The sequence below is a fragment of the Nyctereutes procyonoides genome, unplaced genomic scaffold, assembly GCF_905146905.1.
Source record: "Nyctereutes procyonoides isolate TBG_1078 unplaced genomic scaffold, NYPRO_anot_genome, whole genome shotgun sequence".
Lineage (NCBI taxonomy): Eukaryota > Metazoa > Chordata > Mammalia > Carnivora > Canidae > Nyctereutes > Nyctereutes procyonoides.
Window position 1 is genome coordinate 35,854,860 of NW_026575082.1, and position 26,502 is coordinate 35,881,361.

At 33.7% G+C, this 26,502-nt stretch overlaps 1 protein-coding gene across 1 annotated transcript in view; it reads left to right on the forward strand.

The window, feature by feature from the left end:
- The window catches only part of LOC129514645 (low-density lipoprotein receptor-related protein 1B), a 1,831,349-nt gene that overhangs the window by 1,685,409 nt on the left and 119,438 nt on the right, over nt 1-26,502 (forward strand). Inside the window, exons 67-72 of the mRNA XM_055333402.1 lie at nt 2,383-2,499; nt 9,084-9,190; nt 14,718-14,847; nt 16,389-16,495; nt 16,829-16,961; nt 24,441-24,563. Of these exons, the coding sequence (XP_055189377.1) occupies nt 2,383-2,499; nt 9,084-9,190; nt 14,718-14,847; nt 16,389-16,495; nt 16,829-16,961; nt 24,441-24,563 (717 nt within the window). The remainder of the gene's footprint in view (nt 1-2,382; nt 2,500-9,083; nt 9,191-14,717; nt 14,848-16,388; nt 16,496-16,828; nt 16,962-24,440; nt 24,564-26,502) is intronic.

Below are 26,502 nucleotides of genomic sequence, written 5' to 3' on the forward strand. Positions count from 1 at the left end.
TGTTCTGTTCTACAATTAGTTTTTTGGGCCAGTAATTTTCAATCCTGGCTGCTCATTGGAATCAATCAGCTAGCTTTAATAAAAATACTGATGTCTAGGTTTCACCCCAGAGAGTCTGATTTTATTGATGCAGGATATTGACTGGGCAAAGGGATTTTTAAGTTTCCCAGGTGATTTTAATGTGTAGCCAATTTGAGAACTGCTGTTTTACCTTGTTCATAGTTTCTTATTAAAATTATATTTATATTTATACTTACATTAATCTCCTCAGGAGAGACTTTAAGTACACAACAAAGTCTACATGGGTGGTATAGTTTGTATTTGTAATTTTTATAACTAATGTCATAGATCAAAAGTTAACTGATTTGGAAACACAAAATTTTAATGACCTTGCATAAGGCAATTAACCTTTCAGTGTTACTGTTTCTGCATGCCCCAAATGGAAATCTTCACAATGAACTGTAACTTGTCTTTGTTTAGAAATGAGTGCAGATCTCTTTCAAATACAAAATATGATACAAATATTTAAGCATAGAAAAAAGGTACAAATAGGATTTAGGGGGAAAAAACGCTCAAAAATAGTTACTGTATCAATACTCAGTACCAATTATGAACCTTTTGTAGCCATGGGAATTTACTTGGGGCTAATGTTGTATTACTAAGTCCTATAGTCAATTTTTCTGATCCAGTTTGAACTTTTTTACTTTCTCATATTCTAAAAATTTGAAACAATATTTTAAAATGGTGCAAGCAACACATAGAAATACAGGTAATTTGAAACAAACATAGAGTAGTGGTTTCAGATAAGTTTGTTTTAACTGTCAAAATGAAACTGTCTACGTAGTCCAATACCAAACCCCATATTTTCAATGGGCATTATATAAATTCCAATCATCCTAACACATTTATTGAGTGAAATGTGCAAAATGCTATGTTAGAACTTCTGTGGATGTTAATCCAACTTTAAAATCTAAATGTAGGTGTAACAAAGGCAAAGAGGATATATCACAAAATACAGCACTCAACACAGTGACACAAGATAGGGCGTGAGTAATCATTAGCAGGCAGGTAGGCTACAAAGAAGAAAGGGAGAGAAAGAGGAAGGGAAATGCAGGCTCTTTATATATAGACATATGTAAAAATATCTATCTATCTATCTATCTATCTATCTATCTATCTATCATCTATCATCTATCTATTATCTAATCTATCTTTTAAAGGAAAAGTAGCAACTAGCAACATATAGCTTACCTTCTCCCTTAATTTATTTTACTATTCTGAGTTATTAAACTCACTGTACATCTCTAATATAGCTGAGAATAAGGAATCGATCTAAGTATATGAAAGGGGAATGTGTCCTAAGTTGTACGTTAATATTTATAATTTTATTATTGTTATGTTATTGAATTTATCCCATCTTTATGTTTCAGACCCCTTCTGCTCACTATATTTCATAGACCTAAGAACAATGTTATCCCTAGAGAGCTTCTTATAAATCCAGATCTACTCAATTGTAGTTTCTCTTTTACAAAATTTCCAAATAATTTATATGTATACGTGCATTGAAGTTTAAGATGCATTGCTTTAGCCCATATACAGTTAGCTATTGCTCTTATGGAAACTAAAAAAATATATAACCTAAACTTTAATTAAATTCCTATTGCATGCATTCTGATTCTGGTTGAACTTGGACGCAGATTTGTTGTAAAGAGCACTAAGGCAACAGTAAACACACACACAAATATTGACTGTGCCATTTAATGGTAGTAAAAATTCATCAAGCTTCTAAATTCTATCTTTTGTCATTTGTAAAATGAATAGCTAGTTAATACCTGTCCTTGTGCCCAGTGGAATTGTTTAAAAGTTCAAGTGAGATGGCACTTTATTAATTTTCAAGGCCTGTACATGTTAGGCTCTATTATACTCTATGAATTTAGATCAGTTGATAGGTAGATTATGAGTAAAAAACTCTTAGGGAGAAAGGCAAGCTGACCATCTCAGGATCTGGCTAATAACTATTTCTTTTTGTTGCCTTATAGAAGAAATAGAAGGTGACTTAGGAAGGCAGTATCCTAAAGAGAATGTAGTTCTTCATAGTTTTAATTTTTTTTGATTTGTGTTGACTTTATGTGGGTGGGCCAACCACTTGCTTTGTAATTCGCTAGTGATGAAAGCATGACTGATAACAACATAAAACAAGACAGTAGGATGAATTTTATTTAGCACTTGCCTTCAGCTTTTCCTAGAGATGCTGCTCAGTTAGTAACTGAATTAAGGTCTGTGGAGATGTCATATGCCCTGGATTTGGCCTGGCAGTGAGGGTTTTATGAGGGATGTCTTCATGGAAGTCAACGGCACAAACTCTGGCTCTTTCTATTACAGATAAAAAGACTTGTGGACCTCACGAATTCCAGTGTAGAAACAACAACTGTATTCCAGATCACTGGCGGTGTGATAGCCAGAATGACTGCAGTGATAATTCAGATGAAGAAAACTGTAGTAAGTAACTCTCTCTTGAGAACATTGTGAGCTTGACAGCATATTCAATAAGCAGGATAGCAATTTTTAGTTCAGTTAAGGTATGAATTTGAACCTATCTGTCCTGCGGCTCACATTTTTATACATGTATTCACATTTGGACAAGAATATTCGGACTAAATTGACCTGAATCTCAAATGGTAGAATTATTGAAATGCTCATACTGGGAGTTATTTTCTTACAGTTATCAGAATTGGTATGAAAGTATCATGAGGTTTAATGCAACCCATTAGTATGCAATGAAGTGAGCCCTTGATGCAAGTTCATACAAAAAGCTGAATGATGTGGAGACAGTACAAAACATATCATTCTTTAGCGGATGGTATTCATTTCATTTCCGTCTCAAATCCTTTTACACTACAAATTTACCCATGAGCATCTTTCAGCGAAATATCATTTATTCTCTCTGGAGTGGTGAACACCATATGTATTCAGGATGCTTTTCTCTGAAAATAGAATAACACTATTATCATCATCTGCCTCCTGCCTTTTTATGTAATAAATTTAAAAGACAATAATTGTCCAACAATTTTATTTTCTAAAAAGTATGGCAGTGTGTAAAATTGTGACAGCATCCTTATATTCTAGCATTAATTTCTGAATATATTTCTTACCAGCACTTTCTCACAGTGCTGTTTAGACAAAGAAAGCAATATAGTCATGTTTTAAAATAAGGTATTAATCAAATTCCATTTATTAAATATTTATATTCCGCTACTTCCAGAAAGTATTTAATAATAACAATAGTGTGTACTCATACATTGGACTAAGAGCATTGGTTTCCCAAGACACAGGAGATGAAATAGAATTGTTACATTAAAGCATAGGAAGATGTTATATGAAAGTATGTAATTAGTAGAATCACAGGCTTAACAAACCACTTGGACACTCTGTTTGCAAAATATCAACTTTCTGAAAATAGTTTTTTAAACTTAATCTGACTGATGTTTAAGAATCAGGTATATTATGTATAAAATCTTTGGATCATTATGATTATGGAATACTCTGATTTGGGGACCTTTTATTATTCCTTCATATCTAGATCTCTCAACTGATCTTATGCTTTAGGAAGGTGAAAAATATTGCAAAGAGTCTTTAGAAGGTTCCAGATTCTTTTAATCAATAGCTTTAAAGTTTAAAAACTTGATATAGGGGGTTTTCAGATACTATCCAGTGATTAACAGAAAGACCTAACAAGGTAAGAGTGGCAGGAGGAGAAGAGCAAATACAAAAAAGAAGCAATTGCATATCCTTTCTGTTTAATTCAGCTTTATTTCAGAGCTGAAATATACAGATGGATACATTTAGTATTAGTTATCAGTAGGATACCGAGAGGAAGTACCTTATGGCTGAAGGATGTTGAGAGCAGGAGAGGGGGAGGAGTGAGAAGGCCACATTGGAAACTTACATCTTTGAAAACCTTTTATTCAAGTGGAGGCTGAAATTGTGAAGAAGTTAAGTTACTGCTGTAACAGGAGAATAAGGGGAAGAAGAATGAAAGGTGGAGATAACCCGTGTCTTAATCTGCTGGGGTTTCCTTTGTGGTTGAGTATGATTTTGCTGGCATCTCCTAAAAGTCATCCTTTCATGCAAGAACACAAGGAGCAGGAACACTGCCTTTCCCTCATCACTGGGGAACCTTAGTGAAAAATCACAACAGCCACAGAACCCTTAAGAAAAACCAAGAGAGTGGCTGCAATATCAAGCATTGCAGTGTAAAATACCAAGTTATGTGTGGTTTTCTTTTGGTTCTCATTAACTCTAAGTATGTGCCCTAAGATAGCAGCATTGAGTAATTTGCAGGGGACAAATGACAATGAACAAGAAGGAAGCATATTATAATTGTGACATGGAAGGGAGAGGGCATACATTGGACCAGTATCAGAACTGGTAACATGGTAAACAGGTAAGGATGTGTAAGAGGAAGAATTGCGAGATCTGGATAATTGGGCAGTGTTTAAAGATACCATCTGAATAGGCCTGAAGAAATGAGAAAGTTCAGACATTGAAAATGCCAGTGGTTCTACATAGACAGAAGCTGAGTTGATGAAGAGAGAGAAAAAAATACAGTATAGCCATATGAGGCACCAAGAGATTGGTCATAGAGAAGTCAGCTTTAGGAAAGATCTGTTCCCACATAAAATGCTATCAAGATATTTCCAATTTCTCACGATCTGTTGAAACTATTATAATTTCATGTATATTTTACAATAAAACTATTAGTACATATATAAATTACTATTTATATATGGTAATCATGACTATATATATGTGACTATATATATCACATCACATATATAAATTTAATTTTAGTAGCTAGACATGATGACAATACACTATACTGTTACCACATTTTCTAAATATCATTAGTCAATGGTATGCATTTTAGTTCACATTTGAGGATTCTTGTTAGTGATTATTAAGTAGAGAAATATGACAGAGATAGTAAATTAGCCTTAGAGTTAAAAAATAATAGCAGCTTTTTTTTTAGCAGCTTTTTTTTTAATGTGACCACATTGCATCAACCAACACTCTCCTGCATTCCACTGCACCACTCATGTCTTTATCACATGCATCTCAGTTCCTGTTTAATATCTGAAGATAGTGTAGGGAGTAGAGCTATTTCTCAGGGTCTAGTGCAGGGCCTGACACACTTATCATATTAGCTATGTATTGTTAAAATCACTTTTGGACTTACTTGTTTATGAATCTGATATAATGAGTTTACTCTTTAAATTGTGTTGGAAACACTCCAGGCATAGATATGAGAAGAGTTTGAAACATAGTGGAGCAATTAACTGCCAGCGATGTTTTAAATCTATTATGCTTTCTACTTTTTTATCTTTATATGGGATAATTAGTCCATTGTCATTTCTTCATCATCTGCTGATGATTTCCCTTGTTAAGTGTTCAGCAGGGACACTCTGCTCCAACAATGATTTAGGCTCTTAAAAACAAGAAAATTTTATTGCTATTGGTGTTACTTTGTCATCTGTATCAAAGGTTTGGAAATGTCTGACAAATCTCAGCATCTATACCATCTTTATCAGAAACAAATATATATGGCATGTATGCCTTCTAAGTAATTGATGTGCAAAATAAATTATTTCACATCTTTGCATTATTAAGAAGTAACTACCAATCCAATAGATTTAAAGGCACCAAATAACTTGATCAACCAGATTAAGGTTTTTGTAGAGAGACAAGCTGTGTCTGCCTTATTTGAATTTCTAGTACTTTCACACTGAATTTATATCAGAAGATTATTTGTATAGCATGTCAGTTATACTAATTGTATTCTAAAAATTCTCCTCAGATGCTTACACCCACATTTATATAACTTTTGAACTTATCATCAAGGGTTTATGATAATATACTCAGAAGAGAATTTGAAGTCTGGAAACCTTTCTGCTCTGCCACTAACTCTATGGCTTTGAAAGTCACTTTATTTTCTAAACTTAGTTTCTTCAATTTTGTGTAAGATGGCTTCCAAAGCTCTTTTCAGTTCTGAGTCTATACATTTTACCTCCTTTATTATCGAAGGAAGTGACTTTTCTCTGCAACTCCCTGTTTTTTTATTATTATTATAGAATCCAGATCAGCCTTCCAAAACATGCCCTGTAAAAGCTTCTTTGTTGTTGATTTGGTACGTTTAGATGAGATTTTTGGAAAACCCTGTTAATTATTCATTCGTGGGTTTCCCTTTCTACTTTTGATCTGGGGACATAGGTAGCATCAGAGAAAGTTAATGTGACAAAAACATTTTGGAGATACTGGAGAAAATTTCCTACTCAAATTTTCTTTTTAAATGCATTATCTTCCAGGTATAATCAAGTTGTTGTTCTCTTTAAAAAGAAAAATGTTAACTGTCATGCCAAGGTCTAAAAATTGGTATTTTACTTTATCCAGAAAAGATCAAAGGTAAGAAACAGTAAGACAATATAATCCCTCAGGACATTTTTTCATAACCAAATTAAATTGTCCTCAAGAGAGAGTTTATTTTTGAGATACCCAGTAGCAGAAGATTCTGAAGCATATAGATGAGAGTTAAAAACAGACTTGCTATCCCATTCCTTGATGACACTTGTATATGTATAAATAATTCATGATTATTATTCAGAAGTGGTTTTGCTGGCATTCTTAAAAGCATCATAGAGCCTCACAGAATTTCATATGCACTGAAAAAACTTTTTCCAACAAATCACTCAGTTCCTCTGAGCCCATATGAGAACAGAATAATTAATAATGTTAGCAAAGTCTCTATAGAATAAGTGTTCTGTGGAATTATTGGGCAAATGCTTTGAAATACTTTCTAACCTTATAACGGTATCATCTCACATCAACAACATCCAGCCCTCCCCTATAGCAAAGTGTATCAAAGTTTGTGAAGTCAATGTTGTTTGGCATACGATGAACACACTTGTATTTAATTAAGATAGAGGCAAGTTAGAATTTTAAAGGAAAAAAATCTTATTCAGATAAGTCCACAAAATTCAGTATTTCTACTGCTTTTAAAAATCTAAGTACAATGTGTTTAAAAAATACTCTCTAATTTTTTTAATGAAAACCATTTTGATTGTTATTTTCCATTATTAAATAAAGCACTTCTTAATTAATTAATTCATTAGTTTTGCTGTAATTTCTTTTCCCTAAGAAGAAAACTGCTTGTCTGCAAACAAGAGGGTGCAATAGTTTCAGTATGGAGGAATGACGAGAGAAAAAGGTTCTCTTTTATTTTTAAGGGAAGTAGATATTACTATCCATGTGCTTTGGACAAGTAACTTGGCTTCTCAGGGCTTTATTGGTAATCTCTGTAAATGTGAACACTTATTATCTCCTCAGTAGTATTATGAGCAATGATATGGCCTCGCAGTAAATAGTACAGGCCCTAGTATCAGACTGTAGGTTCAAGTTCAATAGTAGCTCTTCTGCCTCCAGGGTATTTGGAGAAAGTTCCTTATCCTCTCTGTGCCTCAATTTACTCTCTGACAAAAGGGTCCTATAATAGCACCTACCTTATACAGTTTTTAAAATTAATTGTTGAGTTAATTCAAGCACTTAGCATTAACTTCACCTAGTGCCTAACAACAAATAAGCAATCACCAGCTGGTAGTGATTATTATTGTTATAAATAGTGATATTACTGTTAATACAGATGTTTTAATATTAAAACGTGGTATTTGTAAACATAATACAAAGACAAAAAAAGAAACTGCTATTGTCCTGCTCACCAAATAAAGGAGTGTTGAGAAATGAGAGGGGTCTTCCTGCTAAGTGGCTTTTTCTCATTCCACTGAATAGCATTTTGTCTTATTCATAGCCTTGAAGTTCACGCTGTTGAAGAAAGTAAGTCCCAGAGCAGAACAAAATGCTAATACATATTACCATAGTTCTTCCAGTGGTCTCATGAGGGATCTTTATATAGAAATGTAAGAGCCTTTATGATACCAAGCGTTCATGGTGTTACCCTATAGCTAGAAACCGGGTGTTTGTGTAAAGCAATATTCAAACTCAGGCTGAAATATTCACAACCTTTATGCAGAAAATTAGGCTTCATAGGGCTACTCCTTAAATTAAATTTCTGTTATTCCTTCTTCCCTTGATAAGACTGTTACTGTGTGTGAGCCAGCTGTAAATACAGTTAATGAGTAGAGAAAATAAAAAGGGGTTTTTCATCATGTCAGATATCAGTTCTATTTAGAGAACAAAAAGTAAACAAGAGATGATCTCTAGCCATCATATCGATTACCTGTGGGAAAGAAAAAATTCCTAAAATCCTATTTCATTGTCCAGATAAAACATACTCAATATCAGAGTTAAGCCAAGTAGCAAGTCATACTCTTTGGCCTAAATCCTAGGGGAAGATGGTGAAGCATAATTAAATCAATAACTGGCAAAGTATCTAAAATGTCAGGCAAATTATACGGGGCATTAGCAAACAATTGCATAAACAAAGAGGCAGCTTTTAAAAAGAGAGCCTCCTTCTGTCCCTTCCACTCTTACCCATCCAGTCATGTTCAGTGGTATCTCCCCATGTATGCTTCTTGTTTTGTGAACTCTAGATTTTCTGGAGACAAAATTGAAGAATTAGAAAGTCATTAAAATGCAAAATAGAAGTCAAGAGTCAAAGGCTAGACTTACTACTTAATAAATAAATGGCCCCATGGGTACAGCATCGTAAGATATCTTATTTACTTAAACTAAATACATAAAATGACTCAGAATTCCAACAATTGGAAAAGATTATTTATTATGTAATATGTAGATTTTTATGTCTTTTATTTTACTTTGATTTTTTTCCTGAACTATTGTCTTTTTTCCATTTGTTTCTATAATGCCACTTTCTATTCATGACTTTAAAATAAATTTGAAAAAACATTATAGTATGTCCCATAGATGCTTCATGAAACACTTTTTTTAAACAATATATTGGTTCTGCTTGGCTAACCTCTTTTTTCTTAGTGCTACTTCATGCTATATGTCATATAAATTTAGAATGCAGTTGCATATAGTAGAATAAACCGGTGCTATTTTTCTGTCCCCAGAGCCACAGACCTGCACACTGAAAGATTTTCTCTGTGCCAATGGGGACTGCGTTTCTTCAAGGTTCTGGTGTGATGGAGATTTTGACTGTGCAGATGGCTCCGATGAGGTAGGCAACTTTTCAAAACCAAACAAGAAAGAAAGTTCTTTAGAGTCACATTCATAATTATTATTCAATTCAGTAAGTGTGACATGGACAGCTCTGAAATGCACTTTACTCCTGACACAATAAGATAAGTAGTATTATGTCTAAGTGCTGTGCCACACACATCCAGCACAGGGAATAGCTCTTGTGCTACTATTGACAGTTAATTTTATAGTCTGTTTTACCTCAAGTGGTGAATGGCTGGGTTGGGAATAGGATGTTTGGAAGCCCTATTCCCTATAGCTGATGCCTTTGCCATCTGTGAATTTGTTCATAAATTTGCCTGCAGTATTTATAGTCAGGACTAATATTTTTATGCATTTTAAACAGTTCCTTCTCCCCAGTCTCTTTCTTCAATAGACACAGTCTTATAGACTTCGATGTGGGTCATCAATTTTCATGAAACCACAGGTTCAGCTTTGCTTAGATGATGAATCACAATCCATTTATAATAAGGTCTTTGTACACACAGCTTAAGTGAAAAAGTTTAGAACATCTCTGGATAATTCCATAAACTTAGATTGTGTTAACACTTATAATACTTCATGCAATTTATTATTTATGCATCTATGTATTTGTGTCTCAGCTGTTAATTATTCCGTGAAGCTTTAGAAAAAAGCATATGATACACAGTAATATTTTTTTCTCAATCAAATCTAAAAGGACCTGTAATCCTTTACTTTCCAATATCAGAAATAAATCCAGTAGCAGTCACATTTCATGATTTTCTCCATTAATGATTTTCTATGTTAATATCAGGAACACAGCACTGGTGAAATCAAGCCTAGCCAGTTATAAAAGAAAAAGGTATCTGGTTCTCCATGGCCAGCATGGCTCCTTCTAGGGTACAGTGACTTCCTAGAGCTCTGCTGCTCTGATTGACACACATGGATCTTCCCCTCATGGAAGTCCTCCCATTGACCATAGGTTTGCCTAGAAAGAATCTTCTCTGCTGATCTAGAGGTTTCTGTGTCAACCTTCTTTAATCAGCCACTGATTTCCTGCATCTTTGGGAGACACTGTAGGTCTCTACTATTTATAGGACATGCTCAGACTGGTTCTTTCCCAGTCTTCGGTATTATTAAGATTGAACAATTTTCCATTCTCATACTATGTTGTAAATGTCCCCAGTCACATTCAGGAGCCTAGATTTTGGGAACAAAAATGTATTTCACTTCTCACCTAAAGACCAGGAAACCTAAGCCTTGAGGTTGCAAAGGTCTGCTGACCTAGGAGAAGTTGAAAAATACCACTTATATTCATGGGGCTTTTCACAAACAAGTCAAAACAAAATTTAAATAAAATTCATAGGAGAGCTAAATTAGTATATTGCCCAGCTACATATTTTCTTAGTATCCACTCATTCAAAAATTATCTTAAATGTTTCCCACTTTTTCACATAAACTCATCCATACCATGAAAGTTTGTTTTTTTTTTCTCTTTAGAAAATAGGTTTCACTGGCCCTCTGTAATCTGTGAAACATCAAAAGGTGGGGATATACTGCTTAAGGCATATGATTTCATCTTCCACGTTATTCAGTAGATATCCAAGGTATATATCCAGACATACATTTCTTTTTCAAAATCTTATTCAAGTGAAAGTAGACATTCTTATTAACATCATTTTTCTCATGTCTTAAGTTCATGGATGTAGTTCTTTGATGGCTGAACAGAACTCCATTACCCAGACGTTTTCATGATATTACCCCAGGGAATCAAAATAACTTTCTTAAAGGTGGTCTTCCTTTACATCTACAGCCACCTAGTATAGTCTATGAGTAATGAAGTGTCTAACACTACAGGCAGTTGATTCTTCTCTTCTTTCTAAGGATTAGAATGACAAGTTGTATTAAGAAACAAGCAAACAGATGAACTGAACAAATGGCTAGAAAGCCAAATTACATACAGGATACTCTCATCTTGGGAATAAAAGATAAAATTGTGAGGCTTTGTAAGGATGTTAACTGATAATATAATTAACTTGTTAATATCGAGCTGAAATAATGATTTAAAAAAAGAGGGGGGAACACCTGGGTGGCTCATGATTTAGCGCTTGCCTTCAGCCTAGGGTGTGATACTGGAGTCCCGGGATTGAGTTCCACATCAGGCTCCCTGCATGGAGCCTGCTTCTCACTCTGCCTGTGTCTCTGCCTCTCTCTCTGTGTATCTCATGAATAAATAAATAAGATCTTTAAAAACAGAAGCCTGGATCAGTATAATTGTGTATCACATTAGTGGCACAGAAGAATTATTTAAAGTGACTTTAAAATACAGTATTTGGTCTCTGCATCAAGTATAATGCATTGTAAGGACACAGAGAAATGCAAATGAATCTTAAAATTGTTAATAATATTGTTCATACACTTGTTAATAATATTGGTTTTGCTAAAAAAATAAAATAAAATATCAGTTTTGCTAATTTGAAACTCGTATATATCGAGAGAAGAATAGGTTAGATGCTTAGTTATTTTCATACTATTCATAACTCATAATATTTAAGTAAAAGAAAAGAGATACAAATGTGGGAACAAAAAATAAATAAAAATTCTGTAATATTAAATTCCTAAGTATCAATAAGAGATTTATCTTTCCTTTTCTAAAAATATATAATTCTTAGCTCTGTCACTGAAAAATTCTAAAACTGATTACATCTCAGCATTATAGGCTATCTCTAACATTGACATAGTGGTTTCTAAATACCATTTCCAATTAAAAGAAACAGAACTCCTGTGAAAAATGTCCATTTCTAGGTTTGAGAAAGGAAATTGACAAAATGAGCCACTAACATCTTGTGAAGCCAGAACAACGCTATTAGTATAGTGTCCAGAATACATAGGATCTAATTGAAGGAGTTTCTACTAATAAAAGGGACAATTTGGATATCAGAAAAAAAAGAAAAAATGTGATGTATTGAAATACAATAAATGTATAAAAATATATGTGTTTATAGTAATGCTTTTTAAAAATGAAAAGCTCATCAGTCACTAGATGTTACAAAGGTATCCTTTTTTAGGATTCAATCAGCCAAATTTAGAATGTGAGGCATTCAAAAGAACAAATGACCTAGTGTCTTCAAGTAGACATTAAGACAAAAAACTAGGAGAATGGGAAATAGTTATTTAAGGAGACTCAAGCCAAATTCAAAGTGCAAACTTCTTTTAGATCCTTATTTTACCAAATAATATCTTGATATAGTTTTAAAAATGAAAACACTTTGAATATTGATTGGGAATAACTTTATACTAAGGAATTTTGGCAAATTTTGTGATATTGTCAATGTTCCAATACTATTGTTGCTCTGTTAAATAATCTGGACTATATATAAATGTGTTGGAGGAGGGTACATGAAACATGTGAAGTATTGATCATTAAAACAAGCATGATGGGCACATGGGATTCATTATACTTTCTGTATGCTTTTAAGAGTCTAAAATAAATAGCCTACAAATATAGACATACATACACAATCATCAATTGTAATTTATCTTAGATTGAAACCTTCTGATAGAAAAAATATCGAGAAGTACAATCTATGTTGCTGACAGTACTGATCACCGGTGCCATCCATTGAGCTATTTTATTTGAATTGCTTTGCTCTGAGACAATCACTCATTAGTTCTACAAATACATACTGAGCAGTTATTTAAATCATGCCACAGTATTAGATATTTGGTTCACAGACACACACGATCACTAACCTTACAGACGTGATCCCTATTCTACTGGAACTGAAGTACATGGAATTTTAATTTATATTCCTTGTGTTCTACATTTGCCATTCCATTCATTGATTCATTCACTTATTCATTCCATTGGCAGTTTTTATTGAATGCTTACTATGTCCCAGCTACAATATTGAACATGGCAGGGAAGGTGGTGGATAAAATGTATGAAATCCCTTTCTCACGATCAGTTCATGGATTGTTTCTCCGATGTCTTGTACATTTATCACAACATAGCTTACACCTCAGATATAGTACATTTCTACTTACCCTTACACATGGAAAGCCTTTCCTTAGCTAATTCCATTTCTGTTTGAACTTCCTCTATGAAGTCTTTCCTAAAAGCCTTGAGAAACCATATGTTTAAAATTATATTAATTTCTTTTCACAAGTAATGCATTTTATTACAATTATTGGTCCAGGTGCTGGTCTTTCCTTAGTCTATGAGTTCATGAAATATAGGGAATAAATCTTAATTTTCTTTGGATTCTTATTTTTTTTCTAGAGTTTTTTTTTTAAGATTTTATTTATGAGAAAGAGAGAGAGAGAGAGAGAGAGAGAGAGGCAGAGGGAGAAGCAGGCTCCATGCAGGGAGCCCGACTTGGGACTCTATCCCAGGTTTCCAGGATCATGCCCTGGGCTGAAGGCAGTTCTAAACTGCTGAGCCACCCAGGATGCCCTTCTTTGGATTCTTATTTAAGAAGCTCTGGTGACTGGCAAATCCTCAATACTTGAGAAAAGAAGGGAAGAAGAAAGGCAGAAAGAAGAAAATAAATTATATTGCAGGCAGTCTAATTAAACTACCACTAGGAAAGAGAAAATTACAGGAATTTAGAAAGTAAACTCTCTTTCTTTACATGGGGATCACACTGGGAAGAAACAAGGAGTAATAGTTCAACATGCTTCACTTACTGAGAGTTTCATAAGCTGTGAGGGCTACACATTTTGTGAAAGGAACAGACAAGAACATTTTGGCAAGAATAGAAAGTACTTAAGCAAGACAGCAAGACATTTCACTGGAGCATCCTGTACCAACCAGACTGGTCAGACACGGGGAAGGTAAATTTCTAGTGGATCCCTTTTATTGATCTCATATGAAGAATTGAAAGCTCCCCTAAGATGTATCTACTGTCTTGTTTGACTTCCAAGTAAAATCTGTATGCAGGCTAGCAGAAGTGACAATTGTGACAGTTCATTTCATAGTCCTTTAGCAGCAAATGTTGGAAGAGAGGTGAAGGATTATAAACAGCAACTATGAAGGGACAGGTACTGAGGAAAAAAGGCATGAGGAAAAGGGGAAAGGAAAGACATATGGGGAAGTTTTGCTGACACAAAATAGATTTACCTTCAGGTTCTTTGTTTCACATTCATCCTGCCACTCCATCCCCAATGAACTGAATGTACTTGCTTAGAAATAATTTTTTAACCCTTTATATCCCCCCTCGTCTTCATTGTCACCTATAATTATTAAAATTACGTTACCCCCTAACTGTCTGTTGGAAAATGATCCCCTCAGAGCAATTGATATGATCTATATTCTTTTCTTATTTTTCTCTTTTATTATGACTCACAAAGACCAATGAAAATAGAATATTGTTACAGTTTTGCTCTATGACTGTGGACTTAAGTGACCATCTGAGTTTCTTGTATGTGGCAGTCATGGTTTCTACACTTCTAGGTCTCTATTCATAAGGCTTCTAGCTGTCTTTTGGCCTTGTAGATATTTGTCTAAAACTTCAACGTTGACTGTATTATGTGATTTTTGACAGAGAAATTGTGAAACAAGTTGTTCCAAAGATCAGTTCCAGTGTTCCAATGGTCAGTGTATATCAGCAAAATGGAAATGTGATGGCCATGAAGATTGTAAATATGGAGAAGATGAGAAACACTGTGAGCCAGGTAAAATGATTGAGGTGATAGTTAATTGAGTGGATATTTTAACTAGGTGTAATTTCGCTGTAGGCAATAATGAACGAAAATAGTGGCAAGTGCACATGAACGTTTGCTATGTCAGAAATAAAATTTGGAAGTATTTATAGATGAATTAATTGGTGTGTCCTTCATATGTTTTGAAAGTGTTTGGGCAGGTAAGATTATTACTATGTTGGGGATCCAAGCATTACTCCTCAAAATTAGATTTTCCAGTTTCTGTGTCTTTCCACACCATTTGGAATTGTTTTCCCAAGATGGCAAAATGAAATATGTTGAAAGTATTATAAGTGCAATAAAAGTCAGGTTTTCAGTTATGGAAATAAAGTCATAAAACAGAATGCAGTTGTTTCAACAGGATACCAACTGAAAAAAAGTATAAGTGTATTATTTCTATTTGCATCTTTGTCTAAAATCAAAATAAAATTAGTAAGCAAGACCAGAGTACAGGAAATAACACCCAATTCAAAATACATTTTTATCCCTTAAATATAGCTTTGTAAATATGCTCATTAAAACTTAATTTTTTATACCTTAGGTATTTTAATAGCAGTATCTCACAGAAAAAAAATTACTGGAAGAAAATTATACTATAACCTATGTATAACCACAAAAGCATTACTTTGAGAGCCCAGGTGAGAGTAGCAGATACGGGACCCACATGTTGCTATGTCCCAGTACAATGTCCATGGTCCATATTGCTAATTGATCACATCTTTTTACTTACTGAATTTGGTCCTCAGAATCCATATAAGTACAGATCTCTAGGCAAACACTGCCAATTAAAAGGAACTAAAACTCTAGGAAAAAGCTTTTTTAGCATCCTCGGAGTAAACAATTGAGACCATAAAGTCATTTTATAAGTACATTTGGCTGCCTCGCTGTCTAACGTAAAGCCAAGAACCCCAGAGATTTGAGTGCAAGCCTAGCAAACTCAAACTTGTAGACAAAGGCAACAATCATAATTACTAAGTCGATTAATTAGATTTGGTACTGATAGTAATTTAAATATCCATGTTATTATTATTTTCTATGTCATAAAAGAATACTTTCTATAGCCTCAGCTAATTATGCATATATTCATGTTTAAGACCCTAAAACAAAAATACTTCTCAGAACTTATGCAAATATGACATTTATGTCAACAGAGCCAGCAAGATATCATGGGGTCTATGAGAACATGCCAAGATTTCTACTTTTAGCTTTATATGATGCATATATAAATTAACTTTCCCAAGGGTCACTAAATCCCATTATAATTTTAAAAATAATTTGAGGCCTTTATATTTAAATAATTTAAAGTTATGGAAATTCATTTAACTCTTCAAAATTAAAGAGATAGAGGATATTTAGGTTTTTTCCTTTCTTTAGTAAGTTGAACACTTACTGAACAGGCTATTACATCATTAAACTATATTTAATGAAATGCAGTAATATTGTGAGACACATTTTAAATAAATGTTTAATATCAGATTTTGAATATAGTTTAAATAACCTATTTTTCAATTCAGCTTCTCCTACTTGCTCATCAAGTGAATATATATGTGCCAGCCGAGGATGTATTTCAGCATCTTTGAAATGTAATGGAGAATATGATTGTGCTGATGGTTCAGATGAGGTAAAATCTATCATTTGATTAAAATCTCTGAATTACAGGAATTAGGTTCGGGAAAGCAAATGTAATAAAAATAGACAGATTCTTTATTCTTGGACTGCTAAAAAATATTAGGACAAGTACACTGAATACAGTAATTGCAGCAAATACCTGAATCTGCATGCTGTTCATATACTAAACCCCACTGTCATTTGTAGAGGTTGTGTTCATTAAGTCAAAATAAAAGAAAGCCCACAGTGTAATAAATCTCCAATATTGTCAGCTCCATGTTTATTTTGCCTTTGACTATGTCATTATCATTAATGAAAACTGCAGTGCCCATTTGTATTCGAACAGATGGACTGTGTGACTGAATGTAAGGAAGATCAGTTTCGATGCAGGAATAAAGCCCACTGTATTCCAATTAGATGGCTCTGTGATGGCATTCATGACTGTGTGGATGGCAGTGATGAAGACAACTGTGACAGAGGTAAGTTACTGTGTGTGTGTGTGTGTGCGCACCCGCACACACACACGGGTGCGCATGCCAGGGAATAAGAGAATGACAGTTAAGATGTTGTGCAGAATCAAAAGTGTGTTAGAGGCAGATGATAGGATGATTCTCTTTACCCATTCTTGTTTCATTGCACAACATTCTGTTCTGAATAAGCAAAATCTGCCTAATTTCAGGCAGTAAATATCGATCTTCATATGACAAAGGCAATCAAAGTGGAGGTGTTTATTGTGTCCTACCATGTTCTCAGATAGGATGCTGGGTCAGGGATAGGGTCTAGAGAAGGGTGCAGGGAATATAACCACTATAACCATTACTACAAAACTAGTTTTGGTGTATGTTTTCTCTTCCACACTGTTTGTCTTACTATGAAAGAATGATAACATATGGCACACTATATTGCACATACTAAGTTGCTAGATCATATATAGGTTGCAGGTTGTGTCCCGAATTTCCTTTTTGCCATATGGCTGAGAAAATGACCTACAATTTTTCTCTGTCTGGAAGACAACTTTCAATTTTGTAGCACATTATTTTCTAGCTATGTGGAAATATTTCCTGGCAGATAACAACTTTTTAATTGTAATTCACTACATTAAAAGCAGCAGTTGTTACTACTTTAGAGCTAATGAGATGAAAGCGAAGAAATTGTGGAGCAAAGCTTTGAATGATCACAAATTCCATAACTCTTATTACTTTTGTAATGTTAAATATGTTGTTTAAATGCAAAATTTCTTTTAAGCTGGTCACAAAAGTCTCTCAATGGACTTTCCATTTCAGTATATTTGGAATATCCTCAACAGAGATGATACTAGATACTGAGTATGTTGCAGTGCATTTGAAAATGTATTCAGGGTTTATACGGTGTAAATATACCTTTGAAATGACATGGAAGGAGCTGGAATGTCATCCATATCAATATCATATTCATATCTCAAGTTTCTTTAATACTAAAGACTGTACATGCTATCTTTTTATTGTCTTCAGACAGAGTTGTTAAATGGCAGTATGTTTTCTGGCATGAATTTTGATTATTGTCAGAATTAGGGCATTTTAGAACTGAACATTGCAGTAGTTGAAAGAAAGGGGCACCTCAATGCTAGATATCATATTGTTAGTCTTACATGGTGAGTATCAACTCACCTTGGTGGATTCACCAAAGACTTGCCTTTTTCCATATTTTAGAGTTTGTTGCTTGGTCTCAGCTTCATACTATTAGGTTTCTAAGAAGTCAGGCAAAGAAAGACAAATACTCATGTGGAATTTAAGAAACAAAACAAAACAAAATAAAAAACAACAACCACAAAAGAAACAAAACAAACAAACTAAGGGGAAAAAAAGAGAGGCAAATCAAGAAACAGACTCTTAACTAGAGAGAACAAATTGATGGTTATCAGAGGGGAGGTGGGTGAGGGGGTGGGTGAAATAGGTGATGGGGATTAATGAAGGCACTTGTGATGAGCACCCGCTGTCATATGGAAGTGATGAATCACTACATTGTACACCTAGAACTAATATTACACTGTATGCCAACTAACTGGAATTTAAATAAAAACAAAAAAAAAGAAAGAAAAAGGTAAAATACTTCTAAAATATTTACTTCTGTAAATATCTAGTCACTCAAAAATAACCTCCATGTTGTTTAATACTAGATCAAACCTTTATGATTTACTATGACCTTCATCCCAAACCTGATAAAGAATTGTAATATTCAGCAGAAGGAATCCTAGTTCTCATTTGGAATCTGCAGTGCTTTATATAGAGCCGTAAAAGGTTAGACTTCCCTAATAGCTCTTTCTACTTTTGGATAAGTTCTCACATTCACAATCTATAATTGGTCACCTTAGAGACTGTAAACTTTGTAGACCTTCTGGCACCGAAAGTTCTTAAATTCAGTCATATTCTAAGACTTCAGGACAATTAAATTACTCATCTTTTTCCATTTTCTAGCTAATGAGCTCCATCCTCTCAATTTCAGTCTGTCTTCCTCTCATTGCTTCTTGCCTGGGCTCATGTATTACCATGTAATTGGACTCTAATACATTCTACTCACTGCTGCCTGGTTCAGCTTATTGAAGCGTAGCTCTGATTATGTCAATGTTTGCTCGAAGCTCTTCCTTCCTGGTTACGTACAAATATGGCCGTCAGGGTTACAAGAGAATGATCCTATTTTACTTCCTACCTGTATACTCTATTACTTCTCCTTATGGATCATATATCCTAGCCAAACTGAAGAATAAGCCTTGCAACAGTTTTCATGCTTTTCAACATCTTTCATGATCCCTCTGCTATTTTTTCCATCTCAATACCTTTGCCAATGAAAATTATATCTATCCTTTAGTCCACTAGGTTGCTACTGTCTTCAGTCAAATTGCCATCTCTTAAGGTGTTTCCCTAGCAACTCTTGATTGCATTCTTGTTGTCATATTCTTCCTTCTTTATAATTACTTCTGTATTAAGTTGACTAAGTTTCCCCTGTTGGAATGCAAGCTTCTTGATATAAAAAATTAGGTACGCAAACAGAATGAAGAAATGCATCCCAGGCAGTGGGATCATTATGCACAAAGTCTCAGAGGTGAGACAAAGTTTAAGTCTTTTAGGAACTATAAGTAATTGAAGATTCATGCTATGGAATTTGGTTTTAATATCAAGCATAATGAGAAGCTTCCCAAGCTTTTAAGGAGTCTTCAAATATTATTTCAAAGGGAGAGAGTGGTAGACTTTGTACTATGTAATAGCACAGAGAATTTAATGAAGTGAGATTCAAGAGATCTAGTGTCCTGTCTTACTTCTAGGAACCATTCTGTGCCCATTTTTCATATTATCAAATCCAACCACAGTGAAAAGTCTCTCAGAGTCATAAGAATATCTGGAAAGTAAGTATATGTGTGTGTGTGTATATAAGGTCAATCCTGTCAGGATTTATCAATTTAAAAAAAAAATAAATTCCGTAAGAAATGTTTGTTTGAACAAAGAATTCCAGGTTAAAAATCAAACCTCTTTATAGTTAAAAAGACAGAACATTATAGCATTTGAAATCTGAGTTTTCTTTTAGATTTAAAATGGGTCTATTTAGAGTTTAAGCTTGGGGATCCCTGGGTGGCCCAGCGGTTTAGTACCTGCCTTTGGCCCAGGGCATGATCCTGGAGTCCCTGGATCGAGTCCCACATCAGGCTCCTGCAGGGAGCCTGTGTCTCTGCCTCTCTCTTTCTCTCTCTGTCTCTCATGAATAAATAAATAAAATCTTTAAAAAAAATGAAATAAAATAAAATTTAAGCTTACTGATTAAAAAAGAGTGGAGGGCCTTTAACTGAATCATTTACAAATGTGTCAAAGCTCCTCATCTCAATATTCATGTTTCTAACTTTTCTTCGGTTTCTTTTTGCCAGGTAAATTCCAGTGAATTATCTTGGTGGTTAAAGTATTTGGTCCTATATGGCTGTACCTTAACACATAATCAAGTTCAGAATTCTAGTATTTAACTTACTTCCAGCAAGTGGTTTAGGTATTGGATAAATGTCCTTCAAGGCACTGAGGAAATGGAAGGCCAGAATAAATATCTCTCCTGTTAAATCTCACTTCATTCATCCCAAATCTGGACACATGAACTAAGTGTTAGGGTCTGGAAGGCAGTAGGCATGCAGGAACATTTTCCAAATGAATCCACTTTTTACTTTACTTTAAAAAGACGAACCCCCAAATACTGTGGAATTAAAACAGCATTCATATTTTTAAAGGTAAAACTTGATGCCTCAAGGAAACTTGATGTTTGTCTTCACTCCCAAACCTTATTCCCCTAGCAATTTCGGTAGGAAAGATTGAGAATTATTCTTTTTATTTTTTTGAGAATTATTATTTTAATAATCATCGGCTCACAAATGTGTTAACTACTAATTAAAATTATAAAATATTATCATATATTAAACATTCTATCCACCCAAATTAAAATGGGAACTCTAGATGCTTATTTTTTGTGATTACGGCCTGTCCAGATTTCAATCAATCTGACAGAAGCTCAGTTATATTTAAACATAGGTTATTGTTTATAAATATGTGTGTGTATACATGTACACACTTTTATATTTTTCTAATCATCTGTTGAGCTGATTAAGAACATGACTAATGACTAGGAAACTGGAATTTTGATCTGGCTAATCTCTTTAAATTATACCTTTTTTTTGTTGCTTATGTGTGCCTCATGCCATTTCAAAAATAAGCATTTTATGTTAGACTCAAGATGTCATGGTAGGCCCATGATATTTTTTTTTTTTAATGAAAATTCTTCATGATACAATAGGAAGCCTTCAGTAAGTTATCTTAAAACGTTTGTCTTACTGTTGTGATTGTGATTTCATTTATATTTATCTTCTTCTTAATTAAAATAGTAATAGGCCCAACACTCTTAAACGGGGCTAATTATAATGTTATCCAATGTGATACCTTTGGGAACTCATTTTTTTTCCCCTTTTAACAAAACTGATGGGCTACAATTAAAATTTTCTGTAGTAATCAGAGGATGTCAAGAGTTCACAAATATTGTTTGAATATAATCCGTTGTAAAATGGAACATGCAATAATGAGGTTTAGTCATGAGGATTTTTACTCTGAAAGAATGTAACTTTCATATTCTATGAATTTTGATACTGAATTAGGCAACACTCACCTCCTATCAATATTCATATCTCAAGTTTCTTTAATACTAAAGACTGTACATGTTATCTTTTTATTGTCTTCAGACAGAGTTGTTAAATGGCAGTATATTTTCTGGCATGAATTTTGATAATTGAAATTATTGTCAGAATTAGGGCATTTTAGAACTAAACATTGCAGAGGTTGAAAGAAAGGGGCACCTCAATGCCAGATATTATATTGTTAGTCTTACATGGTGAGTATCAACTCACCTTGGTGGATTCACCAAAGACTTGCCTTTTTCCATATTTTAGAGTTTGTTGCTTGGTCTCAGCTTCAACTATTAGGTTTCTAAGCAATTGACCTATATTTCCCTAATCATCTCTCCCTACCATTAACCCTATCAGGTTTTTAAAAAGTTGAATTTCTTCCTCACCTTTTACTTCACAAAATTAATAAAAAATCTTGAGGTTTATTCAACATCTGGTCACCAAATTAGCAAATCTACCGATGGCTGTGCCTCGCCTAACCTCCCCTCGCCCCTTACTTCTTTAAATGGAAGATTTGTTGCACCTCCAATCTAAGGATAATCCCTTTATTTTACTTTAGATCTTAAATCCTTCACACTTTCTGGATTTTCAAGGAATTTGTTGTACCAATGACCTTTACTCTCTTCTGTATCCTCAAGCTTACTCTGTCTATTGAATTATTCTCAGAAGCTCTTAAGGATATCAGATATCTGTTTTACTCCATACAAATAATCGGTCTCTCTTAGACACCTAACTTCCTCCTTTCTTCCTTCCCTTTAAGGCCAAACTCCTGGAAAGGGATGAAAGATTACAGTCACTACTACTTTTTCATCTAATAATAACCAACTACAAACATTTCACTAAATCTACCACCACTTCACTGAACCTCCTCTCTTAGCATTATATAAATGTGCTAACTACTACCTTCTTGTTGGACCACTTTTCAGGTATTTCTCCAACCACTCTGGCTAATGTTCTGTCCTTTTGCAGCCTCCGTTTTATCTCTCCAATCTTAAATGCTGATTTCCTCTGTTTTGTTCTAAGTTTCAAATAACAACTGCACTCTGATCATTTCCAGCTACATATTTACAGGTCAGAACCTATCCTATATTTTAGATACATTTATCTACTATCCTATTAAATATCATTACGTGGTTGTCTTACAAGTACCTTAAAAGAATTGTGTCATTATTTCTGCTAATATTGCTCCTTCTGATGTATTCCTTTATTTTTGAACAATACCAATATTTACCAAATTGTCCAAAAAAAAAAAAAATAACTGAGTACTATGTTTGACTCCTCACTCCCCTTCCACTTCATCTTTTTAGCCATGAGATCCTGAGGGTTCTACCTCCTGGAGCACCTCCCAAAGCACTTTCAAATGTAGCTACTCTAAATCAAATACCAGCAATTCTCTTCTGCATTGCTGCAACCCCTCTTCAAATTGTCTTTTCCCTCCTCCAGACTACTTGGCTTCACTCTTGCTATCTTGCTATCTTCATTTCCAAGTTCTCCATACTCTTGCTAATGTTATCATGTTAAAATCTAAATCTCATTCTGTCATTTGCTAAGTTAAATCTTTGCTACTCTACCTAAATTATTGAAGATTTGTCTGCAAGTCAGAACTCAACAAGATGAGCTGTTTGACCCTAACCTAGACTTATTATTGCCTCCAAAGTGCATCCACAAAATGAACAATGCTTCCTTCTGGGATTTTCTAGTCTCACAAGGATGAGCACTATCACTCCCTAGCCCCATGTTTAAATATATATACACTTTAAATATTTAATACCTTCAGTCATCAAATCTAATATAGAAACAATATTTATTATTTTATGTATGAGGTTTAAATAAGTAGTGAAATTCTCTGAGAGCCATCTTATTTATTTTAATCCTGAATTCCCATCAAGTACTTTGTGTTGTTTTCCCAGGTACTGCTTGTAAATATAACCTTATAAATCACTTTAAGCATGCCTCTCTTGTAACATAGGAAGACATTAAGTCCCAGAGAAATTAATAGACTTGTCCAGAGCAAGACAAAGGAAGTTCCTAATCCTAGAACCATTGCAGTTTCCACTATATATTATTGCATATCTAGATACATAACCAAAGTTTATTAGTATTTTGGTTCCATACACTTAATTTTAAGTGGAAGCATAGCCTTATATTCTTGATGTTTTCTATTTAATTGTGAAAGGAGAAAAAATGCAAACATTTGTAAAATACACAAAAAACCAGGGACACTATTGTAGTTTTTATAAGGATGACTGTAATATCTCACCACATCACCAACTTCTAATTCTGTTATAAATTAACTGATTCTCTGTGATTGCAAAACACTTTCTATTGGTTGTTCTGTCTTCAGCAATTCAGTTTTTTTGTTTCCAGATACAGCTGAATTTTGTAACAGTTTTGAAAGGATTTTTTCTTTCCAGAACAACACAACTTTTATAATGAAAATTAGTACTACTTAAAATTAAATTTATTTATAGTAAAATAAAAATCATGTAAAATGGAAGATAATTTATATTTGAGAAAACTTTCTTCTATAATCTTATTGGTATTTTCTTTAAAAATATATGTCTGCATAATATCAGATTGTTTTGAAAAGTAAAACATGAGTAACTTAAAAAAATAGTTTGGATACTGCTTGTCCCAGTACTGTATAGGAAAATAATATAAGGAAGTGAGAAATAAATACTGTGCTAAGAATTAGAGGAATGTGTCCTGCTGACCAGCACTAATTATGCTACATCTCTATGTCTCTTTTTCTTTTTCTTTTTTTTTTTTAATAAAGGAGGAAATATATGTAGAGCAGATGAGTTTCTCTGCAATAATTCCCTTTGCAAACTCCATTTCTGGGTGTGTGATGGAGAAGATGACTGTGGAGACAACTCTGATGAAGCCCCTGATATGTGTGGTATGGCACGTCACATGGATCTAGATTATATTCTCATTTCCAGATCTAATGTACTGGCATGAATCAGTGAAGTGGTGAGACAAACCACAGAGTCTACCTTCCTGAGGTTAGGTAGTTACATATACAGCTTTTGTTCAGGTAATAGGAGATTACTCTGTTCAAAGTTGATGACTTTACAGAAAATCCCCCTAAATCTGAACTTGTACATGTCAACACTATTCAAAAGATAGTTTATAGCCTGTCTGGAGGATTTAGAGTAGCTGAATTTTTGAATTATATAAGGTTCATATAAGGACTTTGGCTCTGTATCAAATTAGTCACTTAGACTAAAAAAAATTTTTTTTGGATGGATAAATACATGGAAAAAAATGTGAATAATAAAATCAAGTAGTTCCAAAAGTTACCCACTACTGAGACCAATGTTGTTCAGAGAAGGGATATATATGAGATAATATGTAAATATATTGATATATTTTAATATGTAAACATATAGATTTATTTTAATATATGAGTAATATTAATATACTTAAATATATATCATTTATTCATATATGTTCTACATTATAATTATAAATATGTTAATATATTTATATGTATTTAGACTAAGCAGAGAACTTAAATTAGGAGTTATATAACATTTCAGTCTGAAAATCTTAACAAAAGCTAGTGTTTCTTCAAATTCAGGTTACTCAACTGATAATTGTCAGGAATGTACTTATGCAACCAGCAACTATAAATATCCAATTTTATACCACCAAAGGAAAGGATTTCTTATACCTAGCAAACATTTTTAGTCCTTTCTTCACATTCTTTGCATCTAATCTCCATAAAAAATGTATTTCACCTCTAAATTAAAGATATTTTAATTATTAATTATTTAATTATTTGGAAATAATTAAGTAGCACATCAGATGAATGAAAGAAAACATAGCATGAGTGTATATCCTTAAGTTATCTGTTCTATTTGGTGGACCAAGTTAAACCAATATTTTTTGATAGATGATGACATTGACTACTGACATTACAATTGAATAAAAAACAAAGAGGCAGTCTTATTTTTAAAAGGATTTAAAACTTAAAAATGAAAGTCTTTGGAGAATGTCCTCTGCAGGTACAACTAATGAAGCTTCAGTTTTAGTTCTACATAATCTTATACAATGGGTTTATACCAGAGATTATGTTGTTTCTGAATTATAATAGAAAAATATGCACACACACATACATAATTTATAAAAATAATGGGTTCTGGCCATGTAGGTGAAAGGGATGGGTGGAGGGAAGGTGGAAGACATAATGTTGTAGGCAAGATGTAGACAACCCTGAGGCAGAGCACACCGTAGCTTCCTGGAGGACTGAAAGATCCATGAGCTTGGAGAATACAGAACAAAGTAGATGCTGGTTTAGGATGAAACTGAAGAGACAGAAGAGTCTGGAACCTTGTGAGTCTTCATAAGGATTTTTAGATTTAGCCTAAAAGTAATTAATAAATCCAAAAAGTTTTGGGTTACCTGGGTGGCTCAGTCAGTTAAGCATCCAGCTGTTGATTTCAGCTCAGATAGTGATTTCAGGGTTATGAGATCAAGCCCCGTGTTGAACTCCACACTGGACATGGAGCCTGCTTAAGATTCTCTCTTCCCATCTCCCTCTGCTCCTCTCCTCAACCTCCCTCTCTAAAAGTAAGTAAGTAAATAATAAAATATCAAAAATATTAAAAAATAAAAGAATACTAAAAAGTTTTAAGTACAATAGGCATATAGTTATATTTATATTTTATATATATATAGGATTGAAAGGGGCAAGGCTAGGTAAGATAATTGCTGTACTCTAGACAAACTATGCTAGTAGCTTGGGTTAAAATACTGGTATCACATGATGGGAAATATACACAGATTTGAAGGTGATTTAAAAACCAAAATAAATTGGATTAAGCAATAGATTA